The 20729-nt window shown below is 39.3% G+C and overlaps 1 protein-coding gene across 8 annotated transcripts in view; it reads right to left on the bottom strand.

The window, feature by feature from the left end:
• Positions 1-266: 266 nt before the first annotated feature.
• The window catches only part of tenm3 (teneurin transmembrane protein 3), a 338666-nt gene continuing 318203 nt past the window's right edge, over positions 267-20729 (bottom strand). For all 8 annotated transcript variants that reach the window (XM_061830594.1, XM_061830598.1, XM_061830595.1 and 5 more), the window contains 5 exons: positions 19531-19641; positions 18906-19048; positions 18666-18790; positions 10326-10456; positions 267-2628 (listed from right to left, as the gene is read on the bottom strand). In XM_061830594.1, coding sequence (XP_061686578.1) covers positions 1873-2628; positions 10326-10456; positions 18666-18790; positions 18906-19048; positions 19531-19641 — 1266 coding nt within the window. In that variant the 3' untranslated portion in view covers positions 267-1872. The remainder of the gene's footprint in view (positions 2629-10325; positions 10457-18665; positions 18791-18905; positions 19049-19530; positions 19642-20729) is intronic.

The raw sequence follows: 20729 nt of genomic DNA, 5'->3' as shown, positions 1-20729 counted from the left end.
GATTGCTTTCAAGAGGATAAAATGCTTTAATTATTTTAGTATTTTGAGCAATCCTAGTCATGCAGAATTTAAGAATATACCTGACAACTTTTAAGATGTGAAGCAAAAAAAAAAAAAAATACTAAAAGTCAAATCTTCATTGTAGTGACACTGGTAGCATGCTGCTCCAGTGGATGGAAAAACCATGATATTGGATTGCAGCATTTTCATAAATGACAATCAGTATTACAAAGATAAGCTGAAACTAAACAGAAATGACAAAGAAATGAGTTTCAAAGATTTTATTGTTTACTGTAGAAACACTGTACTTAAATTACTTTCAGAGACTAATATTGTACAGATAAATGGAAATGGAAAAGATGAACCTTTTACACTTCCACTTGTCAATTGTTTGTGGAAAACAAAAACAGTGGCATATATTTCTTGTAAATGCTCTAAGTTTATGTTCCTTAAAATGATTCAGATTGCTTTCTTACTCCTTAAAAACAGACACCCACGGAAAACTCCCCAAGAGAACAAAGACTGACAAACTCATGGAAAAACATACACACCAATTCTTCATGAATAGTCAATAATGGAAATACATGCTCCTGTTAAAGAGACAAGCAAAAATGTTGAGAGAAGCAACAACCGTTCCTATTCACAGAAATCTCCCCCCCACCCCACCCAAAAGCCAAGACAACATATTTGTATTGCAAGCAAAACTACAAACTTTGACCGATAAAAGCACAAGTTGTACGTATTATAGGACTTAGTCACATTTTGCAGAATTGTAGGACTCTTAGACATACAAAGGGGATCCATGTTGTACAAAATCACTGAGGAAACTGGAGTCCCACTTGGTCCATCCAAAGAGAACCATAACTACCATGACACTATCCTATCTTCTAAAAGAAGCTGTTGGTTTCTAGGGTATGCGAAGGAGTTCATGTGAACTTTGCAAACAGATCATAGATATCAATAAAGAAAAAAATAATTTAAAAGTCTCATTTTGTTGGGTTAAGAAAAAAAAAGTCTGTTCCTGTGGTGTAAATTGTACCAATAGTATTAGTGGTATCTGTAATATTAAGTAAACACTTCATTTTTATATACCCCTTGTTTTCCAAAGCAAACGCAATACAATGTTTCAATATAATACAAAACCAAAATATTCAAACAGACTATCCATTATTGTCTGTCGTACAAATCAATCATTTTATGTGCCATTCTCTCAGAGAAAGTCAACAACAATTACGTTCGATTGCTCCATCCATGAAATAACAAAAGCTATTTCTTGATCATGGGTGTCAAAAAAAACAACGGTGAAAGATCGATCTGACCATGGTTAAATGATAGTGCTAATATCCGCTAGGGATCGACAAACATTTATGTTTACAGCTCAAGACAGTTTAGAACTGTTGTTGCTCGGCGACTAATTTAGCTGCGATAGCAGTTCAAATGCTTAGTTGCTTTCCTAAACTATTTTTTATTTTCCACTATAATCACAGATTTGACAGCATGACATAAAGCATTCAGGATAGCTCCGCCCGCTTTCCAGAGAGAGACCAAGTGAGAGGGTGGGCCAAGTGCATGCATATGTTGTTCAAAGGCAATTGAAAGAAAGAAAGAACAAATAAAAAATAATGAAAAAAGGCATTGGCATAGTTTTCTTTTCTTATAATTGAAATCAGATTTTTCTTTGTGTCATATCAGTTATATTGACCTGATTGTTTGATCATCTTCATCACGCCTTGGTTGTCCTCAGAAAAAATATGTTTGCAAACATGGACAATTTTAGATTCAATTCAGTCTGTGACATATTTATTTGCTAAAATCGAATAAAATTTTCATCTTTTTGGAGTTTGCGATAGTCCTTGGTGTACAAATACACCGTTACCTCTTCCCTATCTCACTCTGCCGTAAGAACTGGATGTTGTTATCACTGTCAGCTAGCTCCGGGTACTGCTCTATGGACAAGACGTAATAACCTTCATAACCTAAAACCTTTCCACTGCTGAGCAGTTGCCTTTTTTCTCCCTCTGTCCACACCCTAACTCCCTCCTCGCCATCTCTCACACGTTGCTGTTCACGGGTCCAGGCACTTGTCAACGCCCTTTGCCTTGCGTGCTCCAGGACTCGTGCCTTCTCCTCATCCAGCGTTGTCCCATAACGCACGTGGAGTGCCAGAGCGCCATGCTGGAGTTCCACATCAGCGAAGCGCCGTGTTCGACCGTTCAGCACTGTTGTAGACTGTGACACGGTCACGTTCACACCATTGTCCAGTGATTTACGTCCTGAGGTAAGCCGCAGTGCGCTGAGATCGTTCTCAGGCAGGCTAGTCTTGATGAAATAGTGAGTGTCTCGTCCTTCAACTGTAAAATGCAGATCCTCTAGATAAAATGCATTGTTTAGGACTGCAGCAACTTTGATGCAGTCCTCATTGGCAATGTTGAGAGCGCTGGTCACAACACGGCCTTGGACAACAGCAAGCATCACTCCTTTCCCAATAAGAGACTTGATTGTCGCAAACCAGAGCCACGGTTTTCCATGGTCTGTATGGTGTCGGCTTTGCTGGATTTCTGGCATTCGCTTGAAAGACAGGAAGGCCCGAGACTGGCGAGTCACCTCCTGCTGGAGACCTGAGATAGACTGTGATTGATAAGACATAGGAAGTTAAGTGGGATTTTACTTGAAACGCTTACATGCACATTAATAAAAACATACCGTTGCTTTGTATAATGGGTTAGCAAATGAGCTGTTGCATTGACAAAACACTAAACTGTATTTTACACAAGTTTAGGTTGGGTGAAATTGCAGAATTAATGTTAAATGCACTGTGCCCTTTCAAAGTAAACTTTAATTTGACTCTCTAAACTTTTAAAAACTGTTGAATGTTTGAATAATTTCTCCACAACTTCCTATTCTCAAAAAAGGGGTCAAGCCTCGCAAAATTCACAGCTATTTGATTGCTGAAAATTTCTAAGGCCAATGTCGACTTCTAACCCCTACTCTGTATTATTCCAGCCGTTACTTTTGCAACCAGCTGATGCCATTGACACACTAAGATCAGTGCCCAGTTCCCTTTGAAAACATCTTGTTTGAAGCCTCGCAATTGCAAGGGGCTGCTGATCATCTTTTTGGTATTGTCTTGGTCTCATGATGTGTCAAACCTACGTAGTTTTAAACTCATTTATAGGATGCCAAACATGTAATAATATGTAGTATTGCTTTCTTCATGGCAAGAAGTAGAGGACACTTTGACACAAAGATAGAAAACTATCAGCAGAGAGCACAATTTTTAGATTTGACATACAGCCCTGTAGTGTCACGGTTGTGGTTAGTGAAAACAAAGCAAAGCAAATTTATTTGTATCGTGCATTTCGTACACAAGGAAACTCAATGTGCTTTACATGATTAAAAGCAAAGGCCGAAAACATGTACCCAAGTGCAGGGAAGCAGGAGGCCAAGACAGGAGTGCAGGAGTCTTAAAATATTTCATGAACAAGAAAAGACAACTACACACAGTAACATAGAAACACTTACCGTAATTTCCGGCGTATAAGATGTGACCTTTTTCCACACACGTTCAACCCTGCAATTTATGCGGTGATGTGGCTAATTTGTGCATTTTTTCTAACGGCTGCAAGGAAGCACTTTTTTTTTTTTTTACCGGCCCTGTTCGTGCCACAGTGATTCAATAAGGATTTCAATGTGAGCACTTGCGGCTTTTACACTGGTGCGGCTTACGTATGTACCAAATGGTATTTCCTTTACAAATGTACTGGGTGAGGCTGATAACCAGGTGCGCTCTGTTGGTCGGAAATTACAGTAACTCAATCTAAAACTAGAAAAAAAACTCAACTGGGGACTAATGGAGCACAGACAGACTATGGCACTGACACGAACAAACATGAACAGAGACATGTACAAACAATGGACTGACAAGAAATGAAAGAAACTAAGGCGCTAAATACACAGAGTGACGAGACAACGATGAACACCTGGATAATCCGCTAATCCTCACAAGGGTTGCAGGAGTGCTGGAGCCTATCCCAGCTGTCATCGGGCAGGAGGCAGAGTACATCCTGAACTAGTTGCCAGTTAATCACAGAGCATATAGAGACTTACAACAGTCGGACTCACAATCACGCCGAGGAGCAATTTAGAGTCTCCAATTAATGCATGTTTCCTGGGATGTGGGAGGAAACCAGAGTGACTGGGGAAAACCCATGCAGGCACGAAGAGAACATGCAAACTCCCTATAGGGGGGCCATGATTAGAATCCTGGTGCTCAGAACTGTGAGGCCAACGCTCTGCAGCTGTTCCACTATGCTGTCATTTATACATATACAGGGTGTCCCCAAAAAATGTATACACACTTTAAATAATCATATTTGTAAATTATTTTACATGTTAAATATTATTGAAAATATAATACATATTAAGTTTACAATTATTTAAAGTGTGTATAATTTTTTTTGGGACACCCTATGTATGTGTATATATATATATATATATATATATATATATATATATATATATCTTCTTTTCCTTTCGGCTTGTCCCATTAGGGGTCGCCACAGCGTGTCATCTTTTTCCATCTTAGCCTATCTCCTGCATCTTCCTCTCTAACCCCAACTGCCCTCATGTCTTCCCTCACCACATCCATAAACCTTCTCTTTGGTCTTCCGATCGCTCTTTTGCTTGGCAGCTCCATCCTCAGCACCCTTCCACCAATATACTCACTCTCTCGCCTCTGAACATGTCCAAACCATCGAAGTCTGCTCTCTCAAATCTTGTCTCCAAAACATTCAACTTTGGCTGTCCCTTCATTTCTGCTACCTCCAGTTCTGCTTCCTGTTGTTTCTTCAGTGCCACCGTCTCTAATCCATACATCATGGCCAGCCTCACTACTGTTTTGTAAACTTTGCCCTTCATCCTAGCAGAGACTCTTCTGTCACATAACACACCAGACACCTTCTGCCAGCTGTTACAACCTGCTTGGACCCGTTTCTTCACTTCCTCACCACAGTCACCATTCTTCTGGATTGTTGACCCTAAATATTTGAAGTCCTCCACCCTCGCTATCTCTTCTCATTGTAGCCTCACTCATCCCCCTCCACCTTTCTCATTCACGCACATGTATTCCGTTTTACTTCGGCTAATCTTCATTCCTCTCCTTTCCAGTCTCCATCTTTCTAATTGTTCCTCTGGATGCCCCCTGCTTTCACTGCATATCACAATATCATCTTCAAACATCATGGTCCAAGGGGATTCCAGTCTAACCTCATCTGTCAGCCTATCCATTATCCCTGCAAACAGGAAGGGGCTCAAAGCTGATACCTGATGCAGTCCCACCTCCACCTTAAATTCTTCTGTCACAACTAAGGCACACCTCACCATTGTTCTGCTGCCATCACACATGTCCTGTACTATTTTAACATACTTCTCTGCCACACCAGACTTACGCATGCAGTACCACAGTTCCTCTCTTGGTACTCTGTCATAGGCTTTCTCTAGATCCACAAAGACACAATGTAGCTCCTTCCGACCTTCTCTGTACTTTTCCACTATCATCCTCAAGGCAAATAATGGATCTGTGGTACTCTTTCTAGGCATGAAACCACACTGTTGCTCGCAGATACTTACTTCTGTCCTGAGTCCAGCCTCCACTACTCTTTCCCATAACTTCCTTGTGTGGCTCATGAACTTTATTCTTCTATAATTCCCACAGCTCTGAACATTGCAGTTGTTCTTAAAAATGGGAACTAGAACACTTTTCCTCGATTCTTTAGGCATCTTTTCGCCCGCGAATATTCTGTTGAATAAATTGGTCAAAAACTCCACAGCCATCTCTCCAAATTGCTTCCATACCTCCACCGGTATGTCATCAGGACCAACTGCCTTTCCATTTTTCATCCTTTGTAGTGCCTTTCTGACTTCCCCTTTACTAATCATTGCCACTTTCTGGTCCTTCACACTTGCCTCTTCAACTCTTCCTTCTCTCTCATTTTCTTCATTCATCAACTTCTCAAAGTATTCTTTCCATCTATTTAGCACACTACTGGCACCAGTCAACACATTTCCATCTCTATCCTTAATCACCCTAACTTGCTGCACATCCTTCCCATCTCCATCCCCCTGTCTGGCCAACCTGTAGATAACATTTTCTCCTCCTTTCGTGTCCGACCTGTGTCTTCATATGCCTCTTGTTTAGCCTTTGCCACCTCTACCTTTGCCCTATGTCGCATCTTGATGTACTCCTTTTGCCTCTCCTCAGTCCTCTCAGTGTCCCACTTCTTCTTCGCTAATCTCTTTCCTTGTATGACTCCCTGTATTTTGGTATTTTAGTCTCCTTCTCCCCTTTCCTACCAGAAGACACACCAAGTACTCTCCTGCCTGTCTCTCTGATTACCTTGGCTGTCGTAGTCCAGTCTTCCGGGAGCTTCTGCTGTCCATCGAGAGCCTGTCTCACCTCTTTCCAAAAGGCTGCACAACATTCTTCCTTTCTCAGCATCCACCACATGGTTCTCTGATCAACCTTTGTCTTCTTAATCTTTCTACCCACCACCAGAGTCATCCTACACACCACCATTCTATGCTGTCGAGCTACACTCTCCCCTTCACTACTTTACAGTTACTAATCTCCTTCAGATGACATCGTCTGCACAAAATATAATCCACCTGCGTGCTTCTACCTACGCTCTTGTAGGTCACTATATGTTCCTCCGTCTTCTGAAAATAAATTAGTTAACTGCAGCCATCTCCATCCTTTTTGCAAAGTCCACCACCATCTGTCCCTCAAAGTTCCTTTCCTGAATGCCGTACTTACCCATCACTTCTTCATCGCCCCTGTTTCCTTTACCAATATGTCCATTACAATCTGCACCAATCACAACTCTCTCGCTGTCTGGGATGCTCAGAATTACTTCCTTCCAGAATTTCTCTTTCAACTGTAAGTCACATCCTACCTGTGGGGCAGACTGACTCGATCTGATACTCTTTTCACCTCCAAGACATTCTTAGCCAGCTCTATCTTTCAAATAACCCCTAACCTGCTCCTAAACTTCTAGCCTTACTACCTTTCCACCTGCTCTCTTGGATGCACAATATATCAACCTTTCTCCTCATCATCATGTCAACCAACTCCCGAGATTTTCCTGTCATTGTCCCAACATTCAGAGTCGCTACATTCAGTTGTACGCTCTGTGCATTCCTCTTTCTTCTGACGATGGATCCGGTTTCCTCCTTTTCTTTGTCTTCGACCCACACCGACGCCCTGCAGGTTAGCAGTGCCAGGGGCGGGCGTTATTAACCTGGGCCACGACCGATCCGGAATGGGATTCTTTAGATGAACTCTCATATTTGTTTGGCACAGTTTTTACGCCGGATGCCCTTCCTGACGCAACCCTCTGCATTTATCCGGGCTTGGGAACGGCCTACAGATTGCACTGGTTTGTGCCCCCAGAGGGCTGCATATATATATATATTGAACCTTGGCCCTCAGAACTGTGAGGCCAACCCTCTAACCAGTTGCTCCACTGTGCTGCCCTGGAAAACAAGTAAAAACTAAATAAAGCGAGCGGTACGTCTACTTACGAAAGTCTCTACTAACGAAAGATTCAAGTTATGAAAGGCCTCTCGCTCTCCCATTGGCCACAGGCCAGAGAATCTTCCTGGCATCACCTTGGCTCAGAGAGATAATCTTTAGCCATAGTCCCGTCTCTTGGTATGTGTGGTGCATGATAGCAGCTTCCCCTATTGCAGTGGTGGGGAACCTTTTAGGCTGAGAGAGCCATAAACGGCAAATATTTTAAAATGTAATTCCAAAAGAGCAATCCAATATTTTAAAAACTAAATACAAGTGTATTCATGCATTTTATGTAAGACCATCACTTTAAGAGTACAATAAGTCTCTAAATTCATTTAAATAACATTATACTGTTGCTAACAAATGATGACAAAAGTACTTTTTACAATTAATGCGACTTCTTTGCTGATGGCTTTGTCGTCCATTTCATATGTCATTAAATTAAACTTCATGCAGCCTTTGAGACTTCCATCCATTATTCATGAACGTAGGTTGGTCTTATTTTTTTTAAATGTGAGAAAGACTTATTTGTATACTGTAGGTAGAACCAAACATTGTCAGTATAGCAATATTTACATGCAGCAGTGTGTGGTATGTGACGGGACGTGTGTTCCAAGTTTTCACAATCAACTAGTCTGCAGGTTGAACTTTTTTCATTCGTCCCCACTTATGTGCGCTCTCCTACAATGCTTGCCGACAGAGGCATGTCTTTATGTAAAAAAAAAAAAAAAAAAAAAAAAAATTCTGGTTGTGGGCAGTGCATAAGCACTCTGTCATTATAAACAACATTGATGGGATGGAGTGGATTTGGCTATTTACAAGTAAAATGCGTTTCTACTTTTGAAAGTTTCATGTTAAGAAACGACTTCCGGAACGGATTAATTTCAGAAGTAGAGGTACTACTGTAAACGAAAACATAGACCTTGACATGACATGTGCCATTGTGTGGTGCGGACAGGCTGGAAGTCAAATTAGCGGACAACTCTAGCTAAGGGGGGCACAGCTGAAGATTGCCAGTCGGAAAGGTCCAATGGCCGCACAGCAGTCACTTTTCACACAACATAATTCGACAGCGAAAGCCGCCCCTGAAGCGTTGTTCCGGGTTTGTCACCTCATCGTTAATAACAAGAAGTCCTTCCAAGACGGAGAGATGGTCAAAGAGGCATAGCTGACTTATTCTTTCGATCTTTTAAAAATAAAGTGGAAATATTATTGTCAATAAAAGCAGCTGTCAAGGAGTAGTTACACGGCGCTGTGAAGCCATAGCTGATAACTTAACCCAGCAAATGTGGAAGGACATCGGAGATTATCGTTGTTTCTCACTGGAGTTGGACGAATCTACTGACGTGAGTGACAGCCAATGTGTGCATTTTTATTCGTATGGTGTTTTGTGGTCATCAACGTGAACTCGGTTACAAAAATGTTCATAGTTAAGTATGTTGTGTTGTGCAATATTGGCTCATGCGTTATGCAAGGCATACAAACATACACTTATACATAAAAGATCCTCAAAATACTTTAAAATAAATCTGTTTTGCATTTTTGTCGTGGGTAGTTCTTTGTGACTTGGTCATTCTATTTCATCATTGGTCATTCTAAAAAAAAAAAAAATAAAAAAAAAGACAAGTCTGAGCACCCCTGATAAAGATGTATGGAAAGTGCAGAAATATTGTTAGTACATATTACAACATTCTTATATGTTGTTCAGTTAGCCATATGCATTCAAAAGTTTAGTAAAAGTCAAATCAAGCTTAACTTTCAAGGTTACAGTTGAAGAGTTCAGACGCAAAAGCAGATATATTCATTTTTGTTGTAAAGAATCTACAGAAACAACAAAAATGGATATATCTCCTTTTGCGCCTCAACTCTTCAGTTCATTTTGTATCCTGAAATTTCATCTGCATGTAGTGTCTTTATTAGAAGTACAATTAGAACTGTAGTGGTGGGGAAGAGAAAAACAACTGTAGAACATCATGGTGCTGTATCATCTACTATCAGTATTAAGGTTCAAATAACTTGAGCTATGTAACATTTGTTACTATCATTAGTGCAATAAATGATCCTGTGAATTCTTCCTTGAAATCCTTGCAATAATTACACACCTCTAGTTTTTCCATAATAAAATTGAATCTTCGATCTTTTCGCCACCTGTTTTTTTTTCTAATTTGTAATTGATTTGCTGTTCAGAATGGAAGTAATTAAGTCTCTCTGTCTCCCGCTCACCCCCCTCCCCCCTCATTAATTACTGTCATTCAGCCTGTGCATAAGTGAAATTTCCAATCCACAAACAGCCCCAAGTGAAATTGATTTGCAACTGAAATGCATTTTTTGTCCACTGGTCAGACTGCATTGAGTGTTTAAACTTAATTCAGCTGAATACTTGTAGCTCAGTGGTTAGAGCACTGGTTTGGTAAACCAGGGGTTGTGGGTTCGTATCCCACTGGGGCCTCCACTCCCTGAGAACGGTTCCGTCAGGAAGGGCATCCGGCGTAAAAATTGTGCCAAACATATATGTGTGTTCATCTGAGATGACACGCTGTGGCGACCCCAAAAGGGACAAGCCGAAAGAAGCACACACACACTTGTCAGTGAATAGTCCTAATAATTTTAATTTGACAAAACTTAATAAGAATTCACAGTGAAAAAAATGATCCAAACAGCTCTGAAATTTTTATTTCTGTGTATATACCATGGGCATAATGTGTATTTTGTATATTATAATAATTGTTATGAAGGCATGTGAATGGTTACTCACAGGCAGGTCATCCCACAGTTGACTTTTTTTCATCTCCAGCGATGGCTGTGTCAAAGCAAATTTTGGAATGGGGAATCCTGGAATTGCATTGTGGAGATGGAATCCAAATGTGACCAACCAGATGTTGATATCTGACGAGACAGAGCAAATAAACACACACACACACGGTAAAAATCTTCTATCTTATACAGTACCACTGTGAAGCCTGAGCTGCAAATACCAAATAGTTGTCATTGTTAATAATGCTCCTCGTTATAATCTAAGACATTATTTTTTCCCCATTATTCACCACCACTGCAATATCACAACAATCATATATTCGCCACCACTGTAATATCACAACAATCATATATATATATATATATATATATATATATATATATATATTCTTTCATTCATACAGCTTGGTTTCTGTGGCTCGAATCATTTCATGGGTTTGTTTACAGGGTGCATTTCAGATTGGTCACACAAAGTGGCAAATAACTTTTTTTATTAGCAGTGGAGAAAAGAACAACCTTGTTTTTATGGACTAGTGAGTGAAAGGGCACTTTCAGGTTGCAAAGGTCCATTACCTGTTAAAAAAGTGTTGTAAAAATAAACTACTAAGAAATAATTTGCATGCAAGTTTTGAAATTTAATTCAACCTGGAAAACTTGCAAAGAAGTACTTTCCTTTTGTTATTACTCATCTCAAGTTTAAGAACACCCTTTGGTTCCACCGCCTGTCTCTACAATCTCTGAATAGCTATTTTTGTCATAATGGATCCATTAGGCATGTGGACACGTGGATGTGCATGCTCTGTCAGGGTATGGCATTGTTTGACTTTGAACGATTCCGCTCCCGATTCCGGTGCCTCGTTTCAATTTCAGTTCGAAACGATTCTTTACTCTGATTCTGTTAGGGGGCTGGCTCAAAAATTATGGATGACTTGAATAAAGGATGGCCAAATTGTAAATATTATTTTTCTTAGCAGCCCGCAGAATTCCCCAATGGGTGTGTGTGATTGTATTTCACACACACACACACACCACACACACACACACACACACACACACACACACCACACACACACACACACACACACACACACACAATAATGGTGCAGCTTGATGGCATCCAGCTGGATCTCATGTCATGCTTGGTTTATTTATGTTGCGAAAGCTCATCTGAAATGATATTTTATAATGGTTTTTAGGACAGTTAAATATAACTGATAATTACTTAATATTCATGAAGGTTTTAGTGAAATGTTAAATTTTGCACTGTTAAAAGTTATATGCAACTGTTTTATCACGTCAAGTGGTTTATAAGAGCATCTTTTTATAATTGACCTTCTGTTCTCAGATTATAGTCTTTTATTGTGAAGGGTACACACTGGACCTCAGCATTTTGGCATGAACAGTAACTTCAAACAACACCTGTGACTTTTGAAAATAAAAGTAAAACTAGATTGCAATAAAACAGAATGGAACCAAATACAATAAATGTTGATTCATTTACCTGCCCACCAAGGAGGAACAAGGTTTGTGTTTGTGATACTGCTGAAACAACGTTTATGGGGAATTTTGTCCCAGTCCCATTGTGACGTGAAGTTCTTCGTTTGACTTTTGGTGAAGTTTTAGCTCAATGTTAAGATTGTAATAGTAATATTTCAGTTCGAAACGATTCTTTACTCTGATTCTGTTAGGGGGCTGGCTCAAAAATTATGGATGACTTGAATAAAGGATGGCCAAATTGTAAATATTATTTTTCTTAGCAGCCCGCAGAATTCCCCAATGGGTGTGTGTGATTGTATTTCACACACACACACCACACACACACACACACACACACACACACACACACACACACACACACACACACACACACACAATAATGGTGCAGCTTGATGGCATCCAGCTGGATCTCATGTCATGCTTGGTTTATTTATGTTGCGAAAGCTCATCTGAAATGATATTTTATAATGGTTTTTAGGACAGTTAAATATAACTGATAATTACTTAATATTCATGAAGGTTTTAGTGAAATGTTAAATTTTGCACTGTTAAAAGTTATATGCAACTGTTTTATCACGTCAAGTGGTTTATAAGAGCATCTTTTTATAATTGACCTTCTGTTCTCAGATTATAGTCTTTTATTGTGAAGGGTACACACTGGACCTCAGCATTTTGGCATGAACAGTAACTTCAAACAACACCTGTGACTTTTGAAAATAAAAGTAAAACTAGATTGCAATAAAACAGAATGGAACCAAATACAATAAATGTTGATTCATTTACCTGCCCACCAAGGAGGAACAAGGTTTGTGTTTGTGATACTGCTGAAACAACGTTTATGGGGAATTTTGTCCCAGTCCCATTGTGACGTGAAGTTCTTCGTTTGACTTTTGGTGAAGTTTTAGCTCAATGTTAAGATTGTAATAGGATTGTTTAAACTTTCTTTCCAATAGAGTAAAATACTTTATGTATTTTTTTCATCTGTCATCAGCTCCTGCGTTTTTTGAAAACAAACAATAAAAAACAGTGCAGAAGTACAATGCACTCTTTAATTTGTGAGCTGCCTTAATGTTGGCATGGATGTTTTTTAATATTTAACACTGTCAGGTGGTGTGCCCATGCCATTGCCCTGTGCGCGGCTGCCTTTGGCAGTAACTTCCTCACCTGCAGAGTTCAGCATAATTATGTGTGTATTTAAGTTTCGTATGTGTTATTTTGCCAGATCATTGTACCTTGACGTCAAGTTCCCGGTGTTCCATGTTCATGTATTTGATCCTTTGTGGACCAAACCCTGCCTTGTTGATGACCTTGTTGGCTGTTTGGACTGCCTGCTTGTGTATCAACTTCGATTGAATCAATACGCTACCAAACAGTATCTGGTCTCGTGAGTCGTGCATCCTTGATCCAACCCGTTGATCTGTTCCTGATACACTCGCCCAAATGACTCAGAGTTAATTTCACTGAAGTTCCATGCGGTATAGGCAAAAGCTCAGATTGGAGGGAGGATGTTAAACTTCTACACATTGCAAAAGCCTCCTTTGCACAATACAATCTTATTTCATGTGTTGTACTGAGGGGAGTAGTCATTTATTTTAACAAAGTTAAGACACACTTGTTCACCGCTGCCACTGGACACATGCACGTCATTGTCGGTGCTCTTTGTTGGTTTTCATTGCATCATTGTTGGTTTACTCAACTTTCTTCTTTCGTGTCAGTGGGACTGGAGGTATCGAAAACTGGGAAATTTTAAATTGGAATGATTCCAATTGGTTCTTGATTCTGATAACCACTCCTACTGGTTGTATAATCAGTCACATTATTTTCATTAGCCACTGTTCTCTAATCATAGCCAAAAAATAGCCAATCACATGCCGGTTAAACTGCGGTCTAATAACATGACTCATACTCTTTCTTGTTCTTCAGGATAGATGCATACAAATAACTAGACGTAAATGTCATACAATGAATTCTATTTTTATTGGTAACTGAATCTAATAAACATTAAGACTAACAGAAATGTGTCGTACAAATAAAAAAAGTTTCTCAATCTCTTTTTTACTCCCGACTGTAGAAAATAACATCACTCTTCAACTAAGTTTTGCACGATTCCTGCCATAAAGATTCTTCTCCTTTTACTGCTGACCCATTTACAGAAACTTTTATCAAAATTAAGCAATTCTTCTTGATTTCATATCTTTGATGTTTTATAATTGAATCGCAGCAGAATTGCTTGCAAATACTGAGCACGTCTTGTGCTTAGTTACAGTTTTGTTTTTCACAATATGCTGTTTTACATTTTTCTTATATTATTATTCTTATATTAAAGTAGATAATGCCTTAAAACTGCTCTGTGTAAAAGACGCAACCTGTGTATGATTGTCTCTCACAAGGCGACACATGATGTGCTTGCTACCAACCAGAACAACCTTGTTGAATGCATGAGGGACTTGTACTGACATGAACGTTTATACATTTATTGCTCATTTGCTTAGAAATTAACAATGTTATGGAAAGTATTGTTTGAATTCAGAACATGCATACAATATTGCACATTAGTTATGAGCACTTATTTTATTGTCTCAGTTAAAAACACTGATTTTATATTTTATGCTCTACTTTGAGTGAGCAGAGAAGGGTCATGTCAGGACATGTCAGAACAAGTTGATGGCAAAAGGTACTTTACACAATAACAAAAAATATTTCCCACTGGGGGCGGAGAAGCAAATGAACATTCTAGAATATTCTCCAATCGAAGACTTTAAGAAACCTTGTACACGAGAGTACGAGGCTCTTCAGTCTTACAAAGGCACGGAGACACACGCTCTTCTTTTTTGGAATATCATGGGAGGAAATCTTCAAGCAACTTCGAACGCTTATTTTTATTTTTTTCCTCTTTAATTGGACAAGAGTAAAATACTACTCGAATAAGGTAATTATAGGGTATTTCCATCAATATTACTTGGTCAGGAAGAAGGGCAAGATGGCTGTTCAAATAGTTAACTGTTCAAGAAATTCCCTTATACCTAAAATACCTTATTACTGAATTAGGCTTTGGGCTCCGTAGCACTTGATCACACCTTAAAGCTCACTCAAAAATATATACTTATTTTATGATGTATTACTTTTCTTTATTTCAACTTCCTTTATTTTTTATTAATTCCAATTTAAAGATCTAATGCTTTTAAGTACTTTGACTCCTTTTCACTTTATCAATGATATTCTTACTCTTATTTACTTCATATTATTTACACATGCTGTCATATCATTCTACTTTTTGACCATCATCTTAATTTCAATCCGAACAATCGTTGTGATTCCTATAATACGAGTTGTCTCATATCTACCACTGAACCTCTTTAATAAATGATCGTCGACAAGTCGTAGTTCCATCTTAAAAAGTAACTCATTGTTAAACTCCACCTTTGTATATATGAAACAAATCTGTACGGTTCTAACAAGGATTGTTAAACCTACTAGGTCAATGTCAAGTGCAATCGATTCATAAGAGATGAAGCTGCTATAAAAACGAAGTGATCACATTATTATCCTTTTACTCTGTATGTTTACTCAATAAGGGCTAATACGTTAGGGCAGACCGGATTGGCTGCGTAAAACTAAAGGTAGTTAGCACACCTAGGTGAATTCATCTTGACACCGGCTTAGAAAGCTCCCGTCCCCTTACGTACACGGTGTTAGAGCCTGCTAGGAAAAAGGGGAGACTTAAACCCTTTAATTGAAGAGTTGTTCGGGACATTTTCCCCGAATAGTCCTGCGGTTCAGTGGAATCTGACATCAGATGACAAGTTGCACTTATACCACTGACATCTCTTTGTTTTTCAGAAGATAATCGCAAAGGTTTATAAATTTCCCGTAGCATCCACATGTAGCATGAACCAATAGCGAGAAAGCGAGGGTTTGAGGCGGAACCCGGATGCAGTTGTCTCCGATGTAAAGAATTCGCACAACTTCCGGTATAGGTTCCGACGAAGCTTTTCTCCACACTAAAGCCAGGAATCAAATGTGAATTCTTGTAATATACATAGTCTATAACAGTACAGAATTGTATGCTCGGGTAAACAGCCAATTTACACGTTCGCCATTTTAAAACTTTACTTGCCAGACTCAGTATGTGTTCGCATATGGCGAGGGCCCCGTAACTTCTGAACATGCACAGAATGGTTAACTTGCATTTCCTGTTTACGGGTGAATACTGATTGTTTAGGAGCAGGCTTGTTTAGTTAACATGAAATAAAAACGTGAATTACTGTTAGGACGACACAAAATAAGCAACGTCTTTCAATATCTATTTTTTCTACTCGTAAAAAATTTTACGCGCGTGACTTTTCGTGTTCGACTGTGCAGATTTGCGAATGTGATTGCGCTCGTCAAATGACAGTGACTGTATAATACACCCATCCATTCTCCGAGGCGATTATCCTCACAGAGCTTGGATTTAAAATAATAATCAGAGTGAAATTAAAGGCATTAAAAAAATCTTTTAATATATGACAAAAAGATTTTTTTAACCCCAATCTATCTTCCAAGGTGTGTTTACTGTTTTCTGAAAAGGCTGTCTTTTACACTATTTAAAGGACTCATGACACAAAAAACGTTTAAATTTGTATGTTTTTTACAAAAAAAATCATCCGTTGGTTCACAGCATGTCAAAATGTTGCCGTATTTAGATTTTTTTAATCTCGCACCATTAAAAATCAGTGGACTATGACGTATTATGCAGACAAGATTAGCTACTGAATCAAGTGTATTTACCTGTTGTACAGGCGAGAAATTAGTTTTTCTGCGTTTTTCCCAAAATGTCGGCCTGTTGTGTTGCTGGATTTTGCTCAAATACTCGGGAGGATGGATTCACTCTTCATATGGTTTCAAAAGACCCGGTGCAATGGACAAGAGCTTTGTGGGTTCCAAATGACAGGTGTGTATAGAGCTAGTTAAAAAAAAAAAATAGGGGGGGGGGGGCTTAATTTGTCTCACAGTTTATAGCGTAGCTCTAGATTACTTTCGATAACATCCATGATATTTACTTTGCCCGGCATGGATCCTCCTGAGTCTGGGATGGATGTAATATGATAATCTTAGTCCCATCCTTTTGTAAACATGAGCTTTTTGCACGTTTCCGCACATTATAAACATTTGAGTGTGATTTTTGAGAATAATGTGAGGTTAGTCCATGCCCGATGTTGTTGTTGATTTGTTTAATATTTATTCCCTCTAAAAGAAGAGAACATGAGGTATATAGAAATGTACATGTAGTGTTTTGTATAGTTCTATGTTCGTTACCAGGGTCAGAGGTGGACTAGCCATTACTAGAGCAACAGGCATCATCCAGTTCATCAATACTGTTGAGTGCTTCACCAGACTAGTAAATTCTGCCGGACCCAAAGCAGAACCCGATTTCACTGAGTGATCAGTGGCCGTGATCCGACAGTGAGAGTCTGGGTCAGGCATGGGCCATCTGCGGGTCATCCACAGATATGTGACGGTACCAAATAAATCCAGAGATCCATGGACAGGAATCCAAGTGGGGGATTGGCACCCCGGTCGGCACAGACCGGTACGGGCTACATCTGCACCTAAGGTTGCTTCACTTGCTTCTGAGATTTTTTTCTTCCCCTAAAAGAGTTTCAGTCTCAGAAGGTGCGTCGGAAAAATCAGAAAATCACTCTCGTTCATCTTCCATTGTATTTGGCACAGCGATTTTTCAATGTCGAGGGCTCCGGTGTGATGTCTGCACATTGCGTCACAGACAAATATGGCCGCCACTGCGACGTGCATTGTATCCAGTCAGACTGATGCAACTTCGCGCTTTTAAGAACTGCTCATAGCTCACTTTTCTTGACTGGTATTATCATCAAAGTGATTCATATTATTTGTAGGTTTGATAACAATACTCATTTTAAACTTTGATTTTTGAGTCCATTAAAGTTCCTGTTTAGTGCATAATCAATGGTTACATATTAGACCTCTATGATCAGTTATTATTGCTAAATTATTATTTAGTAATTTTTTTGAGCTCATCAAGAGTATCATTAATATTTTACCAATATTTTGCAAACCATTACAAAATAGGTAATAAAACAACAAGCATTTTGCCACACAATATAGAATCCTTTAAATAAATAAAGAAATCATTAGCATAAAATTTCATTTTAAAAGTTCTTTCTACTAGTCGTGGGAATAGGTTTTTTTCTCTTTTGTATGGTTTTAAATATTTCTCAACACAAACACAAAAATGTGTGAATGAAGGCATATAGTCCATCTATGTAAGCCCTTGCAGCATACAACCCAATTTAAGTTACATAATCACCATCTGGAAAACACTAATCAATTATAGCGATAAACAGTGCATTTCTGCAAAATACACTGGCTGCAAAATGAAAAATTTTCATGTGCCAGTTTCTATCCACTATTTGTGTAAATCAAAATTCCATTTTAGGCTTAACTGTACTGTATGTGGGCAACAGGGTGACAGCTGTAAAGCGTTGGCCTCACAGTTCTGAGGACCCGGGTTCAATTCCGGCCCTGCCTGTGTGGAGTTTTCATGTTCTCCCCGTTTCTGTGTGGGTTTTCTCCGGGGACTCTGCTTTCCTCTCACATCCCAAAAACATGCAACATTAATTGAACACTCTAAATTGTCTCGAGGTGTGATTGTGAGTGTCACTGTTGTCTGTCTCCATGTGCCCTGCGATTGGCTGGCAACCAGTTCAGGGTGTACCCTGCCTCCTGCCCGTTAACAACTGGGATAGGCTTCAGCACTCCCACGACACTTCTGAAGATAACTGGCTAAGAAAATGGATGGATGGATGGATGGATGTTTCAGTGTTACCTGTCACATATTCTTTGACTTGATGAATTTTGCTGATGGGATTGTTGCCTTGGAACATGTACAGATTAAAAGGCTGAGGGTCTTTCCCAACCCTGGTCCATGTGCTGATGTCGGGGGTTGTCCACCTTCATGGCAACACATCAGGTTTAGACAAATCACTGTGTTTACATAACAAGTGGTTATGTAAAGTAGAATGACATCTCATTCTCACCACAAAGTGAAGAAGAGTTAACAACTTACCTCCCAGCAGGGATGTCATAGTCCCGATCTCCAAAATGTAGTAATCGTGTCAGAGGATCATACAAGCCTCCATGGAAACCAATAACCAGCACAAAGTCTGGGTTTGAATCAAAATAAATCTCGCCATACGCCGTGTATTGCACCTGCACGTAGGACTTGTGTCATTTTAAAAAGGTGCAGTGATATACTGCATATAAAACATGTTTTTTTTTTTTTTTTAATTCATTACGTCCCAAGCAAATACAAGCTGCTTTCACACTTAATTCCCTGCAAATTAGCGCATCAAAGGCGTAACAGTGGGGCCGGGATTCATTTGTCTGCTTCTTCCACCAAAGTGGCGTATTACCAAGATGTGTTTGCTTTGCACATAGTTGACGTTTCTTGCGCCATTTACATAATTAGATGGCTTGCCATGTCATTGTGACAGCAACAATTGCTTTCAACACAAAGGGCAGAGAGTCTCGGGTGTGAAACCCCACATGGTGTTTGAGGTTGGCAACATTACATTAGATGTTGTTCACAGGTTGACTTCACCCACCTTCACTTACTACATATAGAACACGGAGCAGAGAAAAAGCTTGGGAATAGTGGCTCAGATGGCCAGTGTGTAAGAGACTATGCATACCTGCTTAAGTAAGAGTCCATTATTGCTGAAGACAGCCAGTGGGGTCCCAGTGTTATCACATGCAATATAAAACTCTTCTCCACTGCTGATTTCCATTGCAAAAACGTGGCCCTGAGGAATAAACATTTTGTATAAACAATTTAAAATGTTTAATGGGTGTGCAAAATTATTATACATACTATATTAATTAGCAATAATAGTAGTTAATCACTTCACTGACTTAAAAATGAAGATGTGAGATGTAATGCCAACCTACTTGATTACAGTTCCATTGGTGCTACAGTAATTACAGACAGCATCTATTTTAATAGTGTGACCTTGCCCAGTCATGTGGAGAAGTGGGCCAAAATCCCTCCTGCAGTGTGTGCAAATCTGGTGAACAACTACAGGAAACGTTTGACCTCTGTAATTGCAAACAAAGGCTACTGGACCAAATATTAACATGGATTTTCTCAGGTGTTCAAATACTTATTTGCAGCTGTATCACACAAATAAATCGTAAAAAAACATCATACATTGTGATTTCTGGATTTTTCTTTTTAGATTATCTCTCGCACAGTAGACATGCATCTACAATGAAAATTTCAGACCCCTCCATGAGTTCTAAGTGGGAGAACTTGTAATATAGCAGGGGGTTCAAATACTTATTTCCTTCACTGTATTTTTTTTCATAATGTACCATATTTTCAGGACCATAACTGCACATTCTTTCCGAAATACACACAGCACCTTATAATGTGGCGCGCCTTCTGTCCACACTGATTTACAAAATCTGTTAAATGCTGTTTTGTGACTAGTCCAATGAAGTACACTTAAACACATTGGCTACACTTTTAACATGTATGCAAGCACATGTTTTAACGTGTACATGAGCTACCATTTTGTGGTGGTTACAAGGCAATGAGGAACAATTGAATTTTACATCTGTAAGCAGTAAATGCTTACATTGCCCCACATACGGTCTGTGTAGGCAGGTCATTGCTGGCAATATTTGTCACACTCACGGTAAACGCTATTTACATGCTCTCAGCATGCTTTACGGCACTAAGGATAGTGTTTAAAGTGCCCGTTTTGTGTCAACATTTTCCTGAGTCATTCTTTTACCCGTTTTTTTATTTGCTAGTTATACTATTCTGTTTGCTGTCGTGTTATAATTTTAGTTTCACTGTGACACTGTGAGTGTGACCAACATTGTCAGT

This window comes from Syngnathoides biaculeatus, chromosome 9, assembly GCF_019802595.1.
Source record: "Syngnathoides biaculeatus isolate LvHL_M chromosome 9, ASM1980259v1, whole genome shotgun sequence".
Classification (NCBI taxonomy): Eukaryota; Metazoa; Chordata; class Actinopteri; order Syngnathiformes; family Syngnathidae; genus Syngnathoides; species Syngnathoides biaculeatus.
Note: the sequence above shows the minus strand (reverse complement) of the source record. Positions and strands in the feature narration are given on the sequence as shown.